Raw genomic sequence first — 18,750 nt, 5'->3', positions numbered from 1 at the left:
ATTTTCCTGCAACTGTTGGAGACTTTCTTCCTGTTTCCTTTCTTGTTCCAGTTGCCACTGCTGTAGTCTTTCTTCTTGTTTATTTTCTGTCTCCTCCAACCACTGCTGTAGTCTCTCTTCTTGTTTATTTTCTCGTTCTTCTAGTTTCTTTTCTTTTTCCTCCAACATCTGCTGTAATCTCTCTTGTTTCTTTTCTCTCTCCTCCAACCATTGATGTAATCTCTCTTTTTGTTTATTTTCTCGTTCTTCTTGTTTCTTTTGCTGTTCCTGTATTGCTGCCATCAAATCTGCTAAGCTGTAGTTTGATTTGCTACTTCTCATTTCCATTTTTTTCTTTTCTGTCCCACTCTCTGACACCAATTTGTTACGTATCTGTTTGTTTGATAATTTCCCGTAAAATTTCTTTCCGAGAAACTTTAGCAATACAAGTCCTTTCTTAATTAAAACTAGTTTATTCTTTCTCGTTACAGACTTTGTAATACACTTAATTTCCACAGTCACTTTAAACTTTACTACTTTTATAAACACACGCTATAATTCACGGCGATTCACACACTTTACTTACGGTGCCTAATGCTCGCTTGACTCGAATTATTTCTCTTCAATCTATCTCCGGCTTATATACTAAAAAAGAGAGGGCACCTAGAACAGACTAGAGTTGTCAGGAAAAGTCAAGATCCTTCGAGAATCTCATGACGTGTTACCAGTGTCACGTGACTTCGCTGTCGTAACAATATATATATATATATATATATACATATACATATCGCCTAGACCACTACCAAATTTTGTTGTATCCCAGTCGTTCTGATGAGCCCCGGTATTGGGCGAAAGGTTTCGTTAGCACTGGATTTGGTGTACTGTGGTTGACATATTATAATTTTATTCTCCTTTACTTTCACTCATGAGTTCTTAGAATTAACGATAGTATTTTGTCTACAGCACGAGAAAAGTTCTTGCTTTGCGATCTAGTTCGGATTATTAAAACACTAATTTTGCTCGAAATAACAATTGATAAAACTAAGAAGTTCGGTAATTTCCATAAACCAGATCAATAAGAGTGTAAATATACGTTTTACTATGTATACATATAAATAATTACTCTAATTTACCGTAAAAATAACTAATTAGTCAAATCACACATAAGAGTATCCAACAGTATATCTAATGACCAGGTTATTATTAAACTCTCGTCGTTTAAAATCAAACCGTTTGGTATGAAATAACGATTTAAAATTTATTAAATATGATCTTTCCAGATTCCACATTTTGGTAAAGTGTTACCTGCTTCTCCTGCTCGACAGATGTAATCCCCTGGTGAGTAGATCTGGGATCGTAGTTTTAAAACCAGCTCACAAAGAAACCCATTTTCACAATGTTCGAAAATCTGAACCTGCCACAGAGACGCGAGTTAATTTTGTTACAAAATTCATATGAGTTATATTTCCCAAAAATCAAACTTCTCATAGAGAGGAGAGCTGGGTCTTTTACAAAATCATAAGAAGTTTTCTACTTTCAAAAATCTAAGCCTATCATAGAGAGAGAAAAAGAGTTGGACCTGTTACAAATTGCATAGTATTTGGTGTTATAGTTCCCAAACAGCTGAATCTGCCAAAGAGAGAAGAGATGGGTTTGTTAAAAAATTCACACAATGTTGTGTTATTCTTCCTCAAAATACGAGCCTGTGAAAGAGAAAACAATATGTTCGGCCTGTTTCAAAATTTAAAAGATGTTTTGTTATACTTTCCATAAATATGGACATAGCAAAGAGAAAACAGTGGTGTCTTGTTACAAAATTCGCACAATGTTTATTAATACTTCCCAAACATCCAACCTATCATAGAGAGAGATGAGTTGGGCCTGTTACAATGTTCACAGTATTTTGTGTTATACTACCCAAAAATCAAATCTATTATAGCAAGAAGAGTTGGATTTATTACAAAGTTCACAGTATTTTGTGTTATACTACCCAAAAATCAAACTTACTATAGCAAGAAGAGTTGGATTCATTACAAAGTTCACAGTATTTTGTGTTATACTACCCAAAAGTCAAATCTACTATAGCAAGAAGAGTTGGATTTATTACAAAGTTCATAGAGTTTTGTGTTATACTACCCAAAAATCAAATCTACTATAGCAAGAAGAGTTGGATTTATTACAAAGTTCATAGAGTTTTGTGTTATACTTACACTAAATGAAACCTACTATATAAGGGAGAGTTGGGTTTGTTACAAAATTGTAACAAGTGTTATACTTCAAAAAATCTGAACCTATCATTGAGCGAAAATTCTGCCTGCTACAAATTTCATAGTATTTTGTGTTATACTTTCTAAAAATCAAACTTACTGCAGAGAGAGAAGACAAAACGATAAGTTTATTACAAAATCCATCTTAAAATAATTTATACATAGAATCTTTTACAAGCACTTAATCTTCTGAGTTGTAGAGATGGACACATATTTCCATATTTGTGCTGATGGCTTATTAGATCGCCCCCCTCAGTGGCACAGTGGTATGTCTGCAGACTTATACTGCTATAAACCAGGTTTTGATACCCGTGGTGGGCAGAGCACAGATAGCCCTTTGTATAGCTTTGTACTTAATAACAAACAACAACTTATTAACTCGTGATGAATGCCTCGGTATACAGACAGGATAGTCCTCTACGTTTGAACATTATGTAAAGAAAGAGTCCTATCTATAATGAGAACGTTATCACACAAAATTGCATTAATTATAATATTTTCAACCATGCTAAAATAAGCGGGGTTCATAAAGATGCAACATAAGAACAAGAAAATTAAAGGAAATTCAAAGAAAAATTATTAAATGTACCTATTATAGAAGTAGATTCCCTGCAGATGATGTTGTTGTAAATAAAAATAACTTTCTCAAGTATAAACAGTAATAATATCATCATACCTTCTTCAAAGTGTCCAGATGAACATGTATTGCAATCTCTGCTCTCAGACTTTGTGGCAGCATGTTTAACAGCCTAGACTCATCAACAGCCTGCGTCCTATGAAGAATCACGACAATCGTAAACAGAATGTGACAAAATATATTAGGCTAACATGCTTAAAATAATCAATCGTATCGGTAAATTGTGTTTTAGACCAAATATATCACAAAAATACTTTAATCGTAATTATACCGGAAATATTAAACCCAGTCCTTCACACTTTGGTCTTACCTACACCAGGAACACTAAACCAGTCCTTCACACATTAAGCTTACCTACAGTACTGTGCAAAAGTGTTAGGACACGTAAATATTTTGTCATTCTTTCCATTTTATGTGGCTAATTCTTCCATGCCGTTAGAGAATGTAAATTTCAATACTATGGTAATACTTCACTGATGCAAATGATGCAATGGCCCCCAAAGAGCCCGATCTCAACCGAATTAAGCAGATCTGAGATTTGACAGATCAAAAACTTGACAAATCAAAAGTTACTTCCAAAGAAACTTTATGGAAGTGTATTAGAGACATTTAGAGTAAAATCCAAAATGAAACTTTAATTAAATATATTGCAACAATGCCTGAAAGACTGTCTGTAATTATTAAAGCAAAAGGGGGACACACAAAATATTGACTGTTTGCTGAACTCAAGCATTTCCACTGAGTTTCTGTTGTTCTAAATATGAAGATTAATAAAATTTGGACAATTCACCTGTGAATTACCTTCCAGTGTTCTTTGAAAGTAGCCTGAAACCTAATTTTTAACTTTGTTCTAACATCTTTGCACACTACTGTACACTAGGAACACTAAATCCAGTCCTTCAAGTTAATCTTACCTACATTAGGAATATTAAACCAAGTGCTTCACACCTTGATCTTACCTACACCAGAAACATTAAACCCAGTTGTCCTTCACATTTTCATCTTACCTACACCAGGTATACTAAACCCAGTCCTGCACTTTAATCTTACCTACACCAGAAACACTAATCTCAATCTTCCACACTTTCATTTTACCCTCACCAGGAACATTAAACCTAGTCCTTTACACTGTAATCCTACCTACACCAGAAACAAGAATCCCAGTCCTTCATACTTTCATTTTACCCTCACCAGAAACATTAAACCTAGTCCTTCACACTTTAATCTTATCTACATCAGGAACACTAAACCCATTCCTTCACAATAATTTTGCCTAAACCAAGAACACTCTACCATCTCCTCCTTCTTAATCACACCTAAACCAGGAATAATCTAATCTTAAAAATGTTTAACTTACCTAGCCCAGGAATACTCTGCCCACTTTTTCACCTTCAGCTGTAGGTAGGCAGGGACTTTTCGATGTGTGAGATAGACCTTAACCTGATCCATCCTGGAAGATGCAATGCAAACAACTTTTAGACATATTATTGTTATAATTCTGTTGAGTATCTTGCATTACATTTTTTTCATGCAGAGAGACAATGTAGACATCTTGTATAACTCATATAAACGTACATTTTAATGTAGACACCTTGTATAATTCATACACACATAACTATTAGTGTAGACACCTTGTATAATTTATACACACATAAATATTAATGTAGGCACACAGTATATTTCATATTTACATGCATGTTAATGTAGATGCCCTGTATATTTCATACATACATACATAATACTAAAATAGACATCTTGTATAATTCATACAGATATGCATGTTAATGTAGACACAATGTAGACACTCAGTATAATTCATTTAGACATCATGACTTTTATTTCCAAATTTTCTTACAATTAAATATTTAACAAAAGTTATGACAGAACAAGATCATATCTGACTAAAGTCACTCAACGAACTCTGTTAAGTGTTATTACAAATGAAAAAGGTTTATATTATTTAAAATACTGGCCTAGTAACTGCTCGAATTTTATCTTTATATATATATATATATATTTCAAAATTGACTTGGTTCAATATCCCGCATTTTTGAATGTTTCGGAGGATTTTTATTATCAGGAAGTAAAATATATTAACTTACTTGGCTTGAAACTCTTGTCTCGTGGCGTTCATGTTGGAGATGACATCACCAACGTTTCCTACAACAGTTGCGAAAACAAAAACACCGACGAGGAAGGTAAGGCCGGTGAAAACATACTCCTGTAATATAATAAGCTGTCAGCATTCCAAAAACTTTCAACCAGATCATAAAGTAATCGAGTCCTACTTAGCGTGTATGTACTTCTCAGGGTTAATTGTACATTATCTTCTGTTTCCTATGAAGGCCATTTGTTTTTGTGTTATTTATTACGAAATCAAAGTGTTTGTAGTTGTGATAAATTAAAACCGTGAGAAAGTGTAATCATAAATTACTTTCTAAGCCATAGAGAGTGAGTTCATATCGTACTTTTACGACAGCGGAAATCACGTGACTCTGGTAACACGTGATGAAATTCTAGAAGGATCATGAATTGTCCTGGCAACTCTAGTCGGTACCAGGTGCCCTCTTTTTTAGTATATAAGTCCGGCAAATAAAGCAGAATTAGATAGATAGAGAAATTGAAGATATAGAGACAGATCATTGAGTCAAGCGAGAGATTGCAAACGTATTGATTGTGGAAATTCTGTGTATTAGAAAGTTGTATCGAGAAAGAATAAACTAGTTTTAATTAAGAGGAAAACTTGTATCGCTGAAGTTTCTCGGAAATTATTTCTACGGGAAATTAACAAACAAACAGATACGCAACACTACTTTCTAAACGCACTACTGTGTAATTGAACCATACTTATCAAATCAATCTCTGGAGATTCTTTGAACCTAGTTTTGTAAAGTCGATTAATCATTTCTACTAGTACTAGCCAAGTACACTTTGTTGTAATTGAACTCTATTTGTAAGTAATTACGAAATCAGTCCCTGAAAATTCTTTAAATCTAAATGAGTTAAATCATTTATACAGCACAAATCGACTTAGGTATAATTGAACTATACTTACCAAATCAGTCTCTGGAGTACTGGTGTTTCCAATTGTCGTCAAGGTCATTGCGGACCAGTAGAAACAAACAATGTATTTTCTAATTTGAAACAAATAAATAAGCATCGTTTTTGTATAAGTATACATTGTAACATTTACGTCTTATGATGACGCTTAAATACCTTAGTGTATCTTAATGCCAAAAAATAAATGGAGGAACTTAATCAAAAAGCGAACAAACTGTTAAATAAAAAAATAATGCATTCTATAATCTCAGCTATAAAGTTTCATAAACCTAGTACTTGAGTAACCTTCCTAAGCCTTACCAATTGAATGTAATGAAGAATGCATAACCTCACCTGATTATCACAGTACTCGATAATCTCGTAGTTAATATAATATTCCTAAGCTTTATCATTTAAATGTAAGAATGCATAACCTCACCATTCATCATAACAGTCGATAATTTCTTGGTTAATATACTATTCTTAAGCTTTATCATTTAAATGTAAGAATACATAACCTCACCCTTCATCATAGCTGTAGATAATCTCTTGGTTAATATACTATTCCTAAGCCTTGCCATTTAAATTTAAGATTGCATAATCTCGCCAAGGTATCATAACAGTTCATAATATCTTGGTTAATATACTACACTATATTAAGCCTTACCAATTATATGTAAGATTGCATAATCTGTGACATCCCAAACATTTTTTGAAATTTCATAACCTCATATAACCTACTAGTTATCATAACGCTCTGCACTTTAACCAATAATTGAAAACATTATTTCCATTTGTTTGTTTCTGGAGAGAAACTATAGCAGTAACGAAAGAGCCAATCAACAAAACATTATTTTCATTTGTTTGTTTCTGGAGAGAAACTATAGCAGTAATAAAAGAGCCAATCAACAAAACATTATTTCCATTTGTTTGTTTCTGGAGAGAAACTATAGCAGTAATAAAAGAGCCAATCAACAAAACATTATTTTCATTTGTTTGTTTCTGGAGAGAAACTATAGCAGTAACGAAAGAGCCAATCAACAAAACATTATTTTCATTTGTTTGTTTCTGGAGAGAAACTATAGCAGTAATAAAAGAGCCAATCAACAAAACATTATTTTCATTTGTTTGTTTCTGGAGAGAAACTATAGCAGTAATAAAAGAGCCAATCAACAAAACATTATTTCCATTTGTTTGTTTCTGGAGAGAAACTATAGCAGTAATAAAAGAGCCAATCAACAAAACATTATTTCCATTTGTTTGTTTCTGGAGAGAAACTATAGCAGTAACGAAAGAGCCAATCAACAAAACATTATTTTCACGTTTTTTTGTTACTTAAAAGAATCCTGTAGCAGTAGGGAAACAGAAAATAATCAAAACATTATATCCACGTGTTCGTTACTAGAAAGAGTGCTGTAGCAAAGGAGAAACAAAATATCATGAAAACATTATTTCCACGTGTTGGTTACAAGAAAAAAACCCTGTGTCAGTGGAGAAGCAAACATTCATAAAATCATTATTTCTATGTGTTTAATACTAGAGAAAATCTTGTAGCAGTAGAGAAAGGGACATTAATGAATACATTATTTCAATGAGTTTACTACAATAAAAAATACTGTAGCAGTAGAGAAACAGACAATCATCAAAATCTTATTTCCATGTATTTGTTACTAGAAAGACGCCTCTAGCATAAGAGAAAAAGAGAATCATCAAAACATTATTTCAACATGTTTGTTACTAGGAAGAATTGTATAGCAGGGCAGAAACAAACAAAAAGCAACACATTATTTCCACATGTTTGCTACTATTAAAAATGATGTAGCAATAGAGAAACAGACAACAATCAATACATTATATCCTTTTATCTGCTAATAGAAAGCATATTGTAGTGGCAGTGAAACAAATATTCATAAAAACATTATGTTTATGTACTTGTTACTGGAAATAATCGTGTAGCAGTAGAGAAATAGTCATTAAAACATTATGTCTACGTACTTGTTACTGGAAATAATCGTGTAGCAGTAGAGAAATAGTCATTAAAACATTATGTCTACACACGATTATTTCCAGTAACAAGTACAGCAGTAAAGAATCAGTCATTAAAACATTATGTTTATGTACTTGTTACTGGAAATAATCGTGTAGCAGTAGAGAATCAGTCATTAAAACATTATGTTTATGTACTTGTTACTGAAAATAATCGTGTAGCAGTAGAGAAACTGAGGATCATTCAAACATGTTATTATCTCATGTGACTGTTAGATCTCATTATTAAAGTTTAACGTTAAGAAACTGGATAACATGACTATTTGTACCTTAGAAATCCAGGTTTTTCTCGATCGTCTTTGTATACCCATCTAGTCGATCCCAATCCCTCGTACTGAAAAATAAAGATAGGAATTAATATTTATTTCCTTTTTAATTAGTCTATTTATGTATGATTGATCTGTCTACATATATCTGACCGTCTGCACAGGAAATCTGTCACCATCTACTTTTCTATTTTTGTTTATCATGTATTTACATTTGTATGTTTATATGCGTATTTATTTAGATTAATATATATGTGTGTGTGGTTTCTTTTGTTATCTTTAGGAAACATTGCTGGATTGTGTAGCTTTGTTAATTCACTTACAGATTATATGTGCACTTTTATGTCTCCTTATTTTTTTGGTAATAAAACAATAATATTTGTCTAATGATTTGTGGTGCTGACTATGTCGTATGTATATTTATGTTTATTCAATTTGTTAGTTTAAAAATTATTATATATCACGCTCTGAACAGATATTTGGGATCAAATGTATAGGAATTTTACCCAAGACACAAAGGGCAAGAAAGGCATTTTCACGAAACTATAGGGAAATAGACGAATATTTTACGGAATTTAGAATCAAAGTTGCAACATAATAATGATCTCCTCCCCTATCTTTCAGCCATCCACTTCTTTATTTAATTATAGTACTGAAATAACTGCAGAAACCAACCTCAACTTATACACTTTTCGTTCGTTTTTATGTTGCTTCTTGTTTTTAGATTGATATTCACCTGTTTCCTTACTTGAAGATGTCTGGTGATCTATGTGTTATGTTCTGTTGTTGTTTTTCAAATATTTCCTCAGATCTGGAGCCATTTGTCTTTTTTCCCACGACTTTTAATTTAGAAGTTTAAATTTCTTTTCCTAAACCATCATTTGTTCTTTTCCCACATTTCTTTCTTAACCTCACCCTTCTCTTACTCAGCTGCTTCTAGTATTATCTGTGCTACTCAAGCACTTTTGAAATCCTTCTATCACAGCACTTCTGCAAGTAACTCATTTAATGTATCTAATCTCCTTAAAAGTCCTTTCAGCATCAGAGTTCCCATTGGATAGGACCAAAGCAGTCTCCCCTGTTTTCCTCAGATAAAGGTATCGGTACTATCTTAGTTTCTGCATACATTACATTATATCTAATACTCGGTAGTTTCTGCTCTACCCCACTGATTTAACTAGTGGTCATAAAAATAAAGCTTTAACAACCAAATGTACCGGAAATTTATCTTATGACCTGGCATTTCTGCTCTTTATAGCGCTTCACATAATACTCACACTGTAACAGCCATGAAATACAAAATATAATGTATTATAGAGCAAGAGCTTTTCAACTTGTTAGTCCTATTTAACATAGTTTTCATACATAAAAAATATATCATAGCTTTCTATAAAAAATATCAATATTTAAGAACATTCTGAGCAACAGTTCGTCAGATAAGACTGTAACTAAGGGAAGAGGTATTTAGGTTAGTATCACTTAACCTGGAGTTCAAACTCTGACGAAAACTGCAAAACAAGCAGCAGTATATTTTGAAATGACTACAGTGGTTAAAAGTTCTTCTAATGTGATATCAACTGCACATGTAATGATGTGCTACTTCATATTCCAGATTTCTACTTATATATAAAATCACCTCTTACATTTCTACCGTATTTGCTGAAAATCAAATCTTGAAGAAAAATCAAATTCCAACAAACATGTCCTCCGCGGAAATTCAAAGTTCAATTTCCCACAGTGAACAAAGCGCAGATAGTCCATTGGGTAGTTTTGCAGTAAAAACTAACAAATAAATAAACCAACACACATGCATGGTTGCAACAAAAATAACAAACATATAAGATAGTTGATAGTCAAAATGATGCCCTTTGTGTTTATGTTGATGTATGTACATGCTTATTGTTGTAAGCTATATTTTTAACTTTTTAATTTAGGTATTCGCTAGAAGGCGCATGATGTTAAGATCTAGGAAGTTCATGAAATTTAAGAATCGGGAAGTTTCGTGTAATATGTAGAAACAAGGAAAATATATAAGTAACCAGTGATGATTGAGTCAGTTCAGTATCAGAAAAGTTAATAAGTGTTAGAAGTAAGCGCTGTCGCGTTAATTTTGCTATTCATATAGTCAGTAAGTACGTACCATTAGTCTCGAAATTTCTGCTCAAACGTTGTTCTTGAAGCTAGGCCTCCATTTGTTTCGGAGCTTGTGTTTAAATGTTTATTTATAGAATTAGGCCTACGAGTGAACGTGGCTGTAGCAAACATATAAATGTGTTGTAAGCGATATTTTCAATGTTTTAATTTAGATGTTAGGTAGAGGTCGCAAACGTTACTAAGGGAGTAAATTAATTCGCTGTTGTTTTATGAACTGAATTTGGCATTATTTTTTCCAAATAAAAATAATAATAAAGCAATCGCCAAATGATAGAACACTTTACAACAATATTTGAACCTAATTTGCTCCAACAGTGATAAGTTTACTTAACAAGTTTACAAATTTTGATGTGAATCTGTGACAGTTTAATAAAACGTTTCTTAAGGTTAAGAATAGATACTAATAGATACTAAATTAGAAAACAAGCGTTCTCTGAGACAATGCAATAGGAACTTTTCTTGCTAGCAGAACAAACACCTTCATTCACTTTAGAATAAATGTGTTATAAGCGATATTTTCAATGTTTTAATTTAGATGTTAGGTGGAGGTCGCATGACGTTAAATTAGTTATTCAATGCCTAGAAAGTTCGGGAATATAGTGATCCAGAGATTTTGTGAAATGTCTAGAAAAAAGACTACGTTATAAATGCGAGAATCGGCGGGCATTGAGTGGAGTCAGTCAGTTTAGTTCAGTGAAGTATTTGGATCAGTGTTAGTTATCGCAAATATTCAGTTATTCGATCGATTACCCATGAAATTGTACATGTAAGTTTATTTGTACGTAAGTCGTAGCACAATTAGCATGGTCTACAATTTACAACAGTGTACACGTGAAGAAAGCCTGTAGAAATGTTAAGGAAGAAATAAACGATTTTTTTTATCGTTACGTGAACTAAACTTAAATAATTTTCACTGAATAATTTAAAATAACCAGCCCAACGAAAAATTTAATAACAACCTTGCTAGTTCAAAAAAATAAATGTCTTTGTGTTCACCGAGCTAATACATTTTCACGTAAGAGTTTGTTTGTTTTTTGAATTTTGCGCAAAGCTACACGAGGGCCATCTGAGCTAGCCGTCCCTAATTTAGCAGTGTAAGACTAGAAGGAAGGCAACTAGTCATCACCACCCACCGCCTACTCTTGGGCTACTCTTTTACCAACGAATAGTGGGATTGACCGTCATAGCCCCCACGGCTGAAAGGGCGAGCATGTTTGGTTTGATGGGGATTCGAACCCGCGACCCTCAGATTGCGAGTCGAGTGCCGTAACCACCTGGCCATGCCGGGCCTTCACGTAAGAGATGAAATAAAATACGTACTTAAGACAGCGAAAAGAATCTAGTCAAAAGAACGAATGTTTATATAACTATGTATTTCATATTATGTAATATAAAATTTTCTGATTAAACGAACAAATACAAAGGTAATTAAGAATCAAAATAATACTACTGTTGCGTCAGCGAGGTCACGTGACTAGTGCCACGCCCCCTGCTTTCTGGAAATATCTTGTACCTTCGTGAATTGTCGGGAGATTACTAGATATAGGGTAGTCTGGTATATATAAGATGGTCACAACGTGACGGAATCAATGTGTGTGTAGGTAGTGAGTAATTGAACTGCAGTCAGGAAGTATTGTTGAAGTTAACGTTCGTTGTTAAAACGTTTGTAAAAGAGCGACTGTTGAAAATAAGTGTATCGGTAAAGTTATATTCAGAAAGAATGAACCAGTTTTATTAAGTAAAGACTTGTGTCGCTAAAGTTTCGTTGGAACGAAGTTACGGAAAATTAATTAACAAACGGAGACGTAACACTACATTTTTGTATGTATATATATATAAGCTGTAAGCTCGTTGGTTCATAACGCTAAGTTCGGGGTTCAATTCCCGCGAGAAAGACAGCGCAAATAATCTGTTTAGTAGATTGAAGTAAGACATTGAATAAGATAATAAAAATATAGTTAAGCAAGCAAACATCGTTACTTACTTACTTTCGAGAAAATTTAATAAGCAGTTTTTCAGCTATGAAAAGTTCATACATTGAAGAATGTTATTGAAATATTTTCTAACAAAAATAAAAGTCCGGCATGGCCAGGTGGTTAAGGAACTCGACTCGCAATATGAGGGTCGTGGGTTCGAATCCCCGTCACACTAAACATGCTCGTCCTTTCAGGCGTTGGTAAAAGAGTAGCTCAAGAGTTGGCAGTGGGTGGTGATGAGTAGCTGCCTTCCCTCTAGTCTTACACTGCTAAATTAGGGACGGCTAACGCAAATGGCTCTCGTGTAGTCTTGCGCAAAATTCAAAAACAAACAAAAATAAAATTATTGAACAAAATTACCTGTGTGTAATGTAAATTGTCTGAAAGATATATTTGGAGTTATGATAAAAGTATAAGGCTGAGAGAACAATACATTTCATTATACCTCCAAAAGTCGTACACCTGAGACAGTGAAATAACGTAACGGAAGAGTAAGGCCTTTACGTACCTCTGAGACAGTGAAATAACGTAACAGATGAGATAATGATGCGTGCCCCTAAGACAATGAAATGACGCAATGGAAAAGTAAGGCCTTTACGTACCCGTGAGACAAAAAAAATGATGCAATGGAAAATAAGGCCTTTACGCATCCTCGAAATAATGTAATGGGAAAGTAAGGCCTTTTCGTACCCCTGAGATAATGAAGTAACGTAGTGGAAAAGTAAGGGGATTTACGTTCCCTGGGACTGTAAAAACGTAATAACAAAGAAAAGCATTTATGTGAAAACATGATGGAAAATGCATTTATTTACTCCTGAGAAAATGTAAAAACGTAACGGACGAAGGTATTTACGTATCCCTAAGACAGTATAGGAACGTAAGAGAAAAGTAAGGACTTTATGTATCTCTGAAAAAAAATTAAAAACACAATAGAAAAGTCTTTACATACCTCTGAGACAATGTAATAGAGACAACCAATCCAGTGCATTGCAGTCACTAGTGAAAGGATAAGCCGAATAGCCCTGATCCTATTTGGATTGCTGGTGCGGCTGCGTGAAAAATGTTAAATAAATTTCATAACTGTTTCTACTGACAGCAAGAGAATAACAAAGAAAACTGTATGCATGTTAGAAGAAAAATGTATAAAGTATTAACCAAATTATCAAATTAAAAACAAAACAACAACAATGATTATAATAAATATTTAAAAACAACATTTACTATTTACACAATTAAAATGTTATTGAAGCCGTACGGCTTCCACTTTAAAACAACACAAATTACACAAGTGCCGGTAATTCATATTTATAAACAAAAAGATTGCTAAAAGACAGCAGGATTAATTTCTGGAAGAAAAAATGAAGGATAGTGGCTCCGTGTCGATAGGAGTGTGTTCGGCATTTTTAGTTTTAGAAAATAACAATTTAAATGTTATTGAGGCTACTATAAAAAAAAAGATAAAATGACTATCATCCAAGTTGAAAATCAACGCAAATATTTTTGTGCGACGATACATTAAATGAGCTTTTAATCTATTTCAATTAAAAAGGTAATGACTGTTCGTAAAATAATGTTATCTCTCGTATACCTTATGCAGTTTCTGTTCCACACACAACGATTCGTGTCATCCTTTATCTCGCAAGATAGGCATTTTGTATACTTTTGAATTTGTTTTGATAATAATGTTTATGGAGTAAAATAAGGCTTGCCATGGCCTTGTGGTTAGGGCGCTAGACTTGCGACCTGCCGGCCGTGGGTTCGAATTCCTGCACCGAACGTGCTCACTCCTTTAGCCGTGGAGGTGTTATAATGTGACAGTCAATTACACTTTTAAAGCCATTTTTGTTCAACTTTGGGCATGATGATGGGTAAAACACAATACGCGGCCAGCTAACTAGTGAATAAATATTTACTATAAAATTCTTATCAATGCTGTAAGTGTAGCTACCAGTTTGGCCGCCAATTTTGATTTTATTCCTTTAAATTGCACACTCAGTTCTTTTTTTGATAGCACCATTTTTCACACCTAAGGTGTTTTTGATTAGATATAATGTCTTTTGTCAATACACACCAAAAGAAATCATACCAAGTAAGAAATTGACACTCGATAGTAACCAACATTAGCTTTAGGATCGCAACTCTATTATTCGGAACAGACCTTTACTTTACAGAACTAACCAGATTCTTTAAAATATATGATGGTAGTTTTTCCTCTCTAAAACAGTGTTAATAGCTTCTTTTATAATAACGCCATGGAATTTAGATTAACAGTTTCTTGTCATCACCATCATGCAATCGGTACAGCCGTATCAAGCATCATTATTTTGCTAATATCACGCGACGCTAAACACTTTTTAATTAGGATAACGGCACAAAATGTAGTACAATTGTGCTGAAAAGTTGGCCGTCTTTAACCCGAATGACAAAAACTAATAAACGGTCCACTTTTACTCTTAGGTGAAGCCATAGTAAAAATGTTAGACCGATAGCTCACGTGACGTTTTGCGTAGGCGTGCGCAAACATTTCGTCACATTTGAGGGCTTTTGTTGAATAAATTTGCACATATGATTTATATTTACACCAAATGAGACTCTTAAGTATAGGTTGAAAAGATCTATCAGTGAAACAAACTTGAAAAGAAATCCATGAAAGTTGAGTATGTTTTTTTTGTATCCAATAATGTTTCTGTACTTTTGGTACGAAGAAAGAAAGAAAAAGGAACAAGCTGAATGCAAATTGGAAATGTTATATCTTAGGTATAACATTATAAGAGTCCAGTAGAAGTAAGAGTCCAGTGGAGCACATCCAGCGAAAATATGTGATAGTTTGGATTCCAAGATGCGGAAGTCGCTGAACTCTCACTACTGTTAATTTCATAAGGTGTGTCGTGCAGCAGGTTGTTTTAGCCGCACGACATATTACAGTGTGTCTTGATAGTACTTTACCACAAAACTACCTCCGAGTACATGTCAGTCCCCTTCACTTATAAAGCCTTCCACTAGGACCATGATCACCATAATGTGTTGTTATGGTTAGGCAATTAATGACAGATTTACCATTACTAAACAAAGTATTATAGAAGTCTAACTATTAACACAGTGGTAGAGAGAGCACTGGCCTGGTTAGTTAGTGATCCCAAGTTCAAACTTCGGTACCAGTGTCTCTTTTTCACCTGTCAACTTTTTAGCTATAAAACATTTAATATTAGTTATTATGATAATATAACATTACTGTGTTACTAACAATGAACTTACACTGAAATCATTCGTATTCTTAATACTAGAAAGACACGACCTAATATGTTATTTTTTCTTTAAATAAACACTCAACGTTTCGCTTTATAGCTTCTTCAGGAACGTTCCTCTAATACACAAACCATAATTGACACTACAAACCTTCAAATGATTTAAATAATAAATTCTAATCGAATCTATAGCTTAGATTTCTACAGCGTACTTTGACATATTAAGTAGTAAAGCTTATTGTGAGAAGAGTAAATCCACTATACAATTTAAATAAAAATCCATAAATACAGCTTTTGAATGGATTGTTTATTTTTACTTAACTTTTTACGACGTCTCGACCACTCGTGTGGCCATCACTAGGTAACTGTCTCTATTATTATTGAAATAATTAACCGTTACCTGTAGTAAACAAAAGTTCTATAAAGATTGCAGAGCTTCTTTAAATTTTCTCTCAGTGTACTTGGTGGCTTTGGTGACGAGTTGTACAGAGAATGGTGGTTTGAAGTCAGGTGTTACTTTACTTGTCCATGATTAGTTTTAAAATGATCTGCAACAGCACTTCTTTCACGTTGTTCTTTATAAAGAGTGTCAGTATGTTCTTCTATCCTTGTGTCTAGGGTTCTTTCTGTTTCCCCAATGTATGTATGATGGCAGATGTTACACGTAAACTGGTAAACAACATTGGAAACAAGACACCAATATTTAGGTTGCAAGCACGTTTTTTGTAAGACAGTGGGCTTTATTACACTGTAGAGTAGTGTACTGATATTTTGAAAGTTGGTGTCTTCGGATTGGACCTGGCGGTTCTGTAACTTTAATCGGCAGTTCAGATTTCCTGATCATCGTTTATATTTTCTTGGAGATCAGAGGTGTCATAAAAATTATCTTTTTTTTTTGTTATCTTTGGAAATTTTTTTTTTTTCCTCCTTGTTTATCTGTGTTTTCTCATGTTGGAAGTGCGATGCTGATTTTTGCGCGCCATAGCTCTTGAAAATTTGTTCGATGTAAATAGGTGAATATTCGTTGTTCAAAAACAGTGATTTTAATTCAAAGCGTGAAATGTATTTCTCTCACTATAATTTCATCAATTATTTTTAATTCTCCAATAATTGTATCTTTCTTGGATGATGAGAGTTGAAGTTAAAGAAAAGAGGTTTTCTAATTAGTTTGTGAAACAAAGTAGATTGCATATTATTGTCATTGTCGTTCCTGAAGATAACTTCAAGAAAAACTAGACTCTTCTTGTCATTCGAGTGATTCAAGGTGAATTAGATGTTGGGGTCTATGGAGTTTAGAAAGTTTTAAAATTTGATTAAAGAATGAAAACCATGGTTCTATAGTACAAACACATCATTGATATATCTAAGCCAGAAATCAAGGTCGATGTTGGTATTTTGATGCCGCTTGTCAAGTGTAGTTGTTTCAAAAACATGCATAAATATTATAGCATAAAGAACAGCGACTCTATTATCCAATGAGACACCACTTAGTTGGAGATTAGTTTGTTGTCAAAACTGAAATATCCATTGTGAAAGGTGAAATGTAAGATTTCTCTGACAGTGTCTATTGTCAGTCCATACATTTCCAAGTTATTTATGTGATTCGATGTGAATTCATATACTGCACTGACGCCATCTTCTGTCTGTTTAGATGGGTAGAGATCTACAACGTCCAGTGTGAAGAGTGTTGTTGTGTTCGTTACGATCTAAGGTACATCCTTGATTCGCGATAGCTGGTCTTCTGTATTATTTAAGTAATTTAGTAACGGAACTAAAAGTGTATGCACAAGCGAAGACAGACTTTCATTAGCACTGCCATATGCTGAGACTATGGGTCTAAATGGCATATCTAGAAGCTTCTTAGAGAGGTTACTTGTTTTGTAAGTTCATAGATAATGTCTTTTTAGTGTAAAGCGAGTGTCCAATTAAAGAAAAATAATTTTGGTGTTATAAGGTCGTTCATTCCTAGTATTTAAATGTATTTTATACACCAATATGCACTACAGAAATTAAATAAATCATTCGCATTCTTGAAAACGTTAGAAAATCAACTGAACCATACAAATGTTAACAGTATTCTATTAACAGCAACAGAAATTCAGGTCCTTTAAAAATTCAATTTTTATCTTGATCTTTTTATAAATTGATAATAATAATTATTATTTCTTATTTGAAATGTATTTTACTGATCGATTTGTATTGTTATACGTTTGTAACCTTTGCATGTCACAAGTATATTTGTATGAACCACAAGTTATCCCAGTATAATTTGCCAACTAAGTTAATAGAACCTACACCCGATGAGGGTTAAAACACGTCGTATAATGTAAATAGACTTCTAAATCCTTGAATTAAAATACTTAATTATGGTAAAAAATCTCTGTTATTTTCATTGTTCTAGATATCTTAACCACAAATCTATAATGTCCTTTCAAAGAGTAACATATCGTCTCCCGGTGGAATAGCGATAAGTCTACAGACTTGCAACACTAAATTCCGGGGTTAGATTCCCCGCGGTGGATACAACAGAAAGCTCAATGTGACTTTGCTCTACAACAAACAAAGATAACCAACTAAACCAACTAATTCACCAAGTGTTTATCTGGTTATTACTAAATAAGTTAAAAACATCTTATATTACCTATCTAAAAAGTCATAAAACTTGTACGGTGCTCCAACCTTCGCAAGTCTGGTCAAGCGGGCTGAATAAAAAAGAAAATAATACTAAGTATATCAGGAACTTACATAGGCAGCGGAACCTAGTAGCACTGGAGGCACATATCCCCTATTTTGACCCATTAGTGAAGTGCTCCTTGGAATGGGGAATAGAAACTTTTGTATAACTATCATAGAAAGTCGCTGTTTCAGTTTTGAGTTCAATGTCTCGGTTAACATCGCAAATAAAGTGCCTCCAATTATGTTCCGCCGCCTATGTCAGAATACGCTAGGTGTAAGTGATGTAAAAGTCCAAAAAAGTGGATCCAATTATGTTCCGCCGCCTATGTCAGAATACGCTGGGTGTAAGTGATGTAAAAGTCCAAAAAAGTGGATCCAATTATGTTCCGCCGCCTATGTCAGAATACGCTGGGTGTAAGTGATGTAAAAGTCCAAAAAAGTGGATCCAATTATGTTCCGCCGCCT

The 18,750-nt window shown here is 33.6% G+C and overlaps 1 protein-coding gene across 1 annotated transcript in view; it reads right to left on the bottom strand.

Moving 5' to 3' along the window:
• Positions 1 to 18,750, bottom strand: part of LOC106459017 (cyclic nucleotide-gated olfactory channel-like) — a 64,944-nt gene that overhangs the window by 25,065 nt on the left and 21,129 nt on the right. Inside the window, exons 5-12 of the mRNA XM_022385396.1 lie at positions 18,251 to 18,311; positions 13,314 to 13,413; positions 8,238 to 8,302; positions 5,939 to 6,017; positions 4,986 to 5,104; positions 4,241 to 4,333; positions 2,923 to 3,019; positions 1,285 to 1,393 (exon numbers count right to left, since the gene is read on the bottom strand). Of these exons, the coding sequence (XP_022241104.1) occupies positions 1,285 to 1,393; positions 2,923 to 3,019; positions 4,241 to 4,333; positions 4,986 to 5,104; positions 5,939 to 6,017; positions 8,238 to 8,302; positions 13,314 to 13,413; positions 18,251 to 18,311 (723 nt within the window). The remainder of the gene's footprint in view (positions 1 to 1,284; positions 1,394 to 2,922; positions 3,020 to 4,240; positions 4,334 to 4,985; positions 5,105 to 5,938; positions 6,018 to 8,237; positions 8,303 to 13,313; positions 13,414 to 18,250; positions 18,312 to 18,750) is intronic.

The sequence above is a fragment of the Limulus polyphemus genome, unplaced genomic scaffold, assembly GCF_000517525.1.
Source record: "Limulus polyphemus unplaced genomic scaffold, Limulus_polyphemus-2.1.2 Scaffold547, whole genome shotgun sequence".
Lineage (NCBI taxonomy): Eukaryota > Metazoa > Arthropoda > Merostomata > Xiphosura > Limulidae > Limulus > Limulus polyphemus.
Note: the sequence above shows the minus strand (reverse complement) of the source record. Positions and strands in the feature narration are given on the sequence as shown.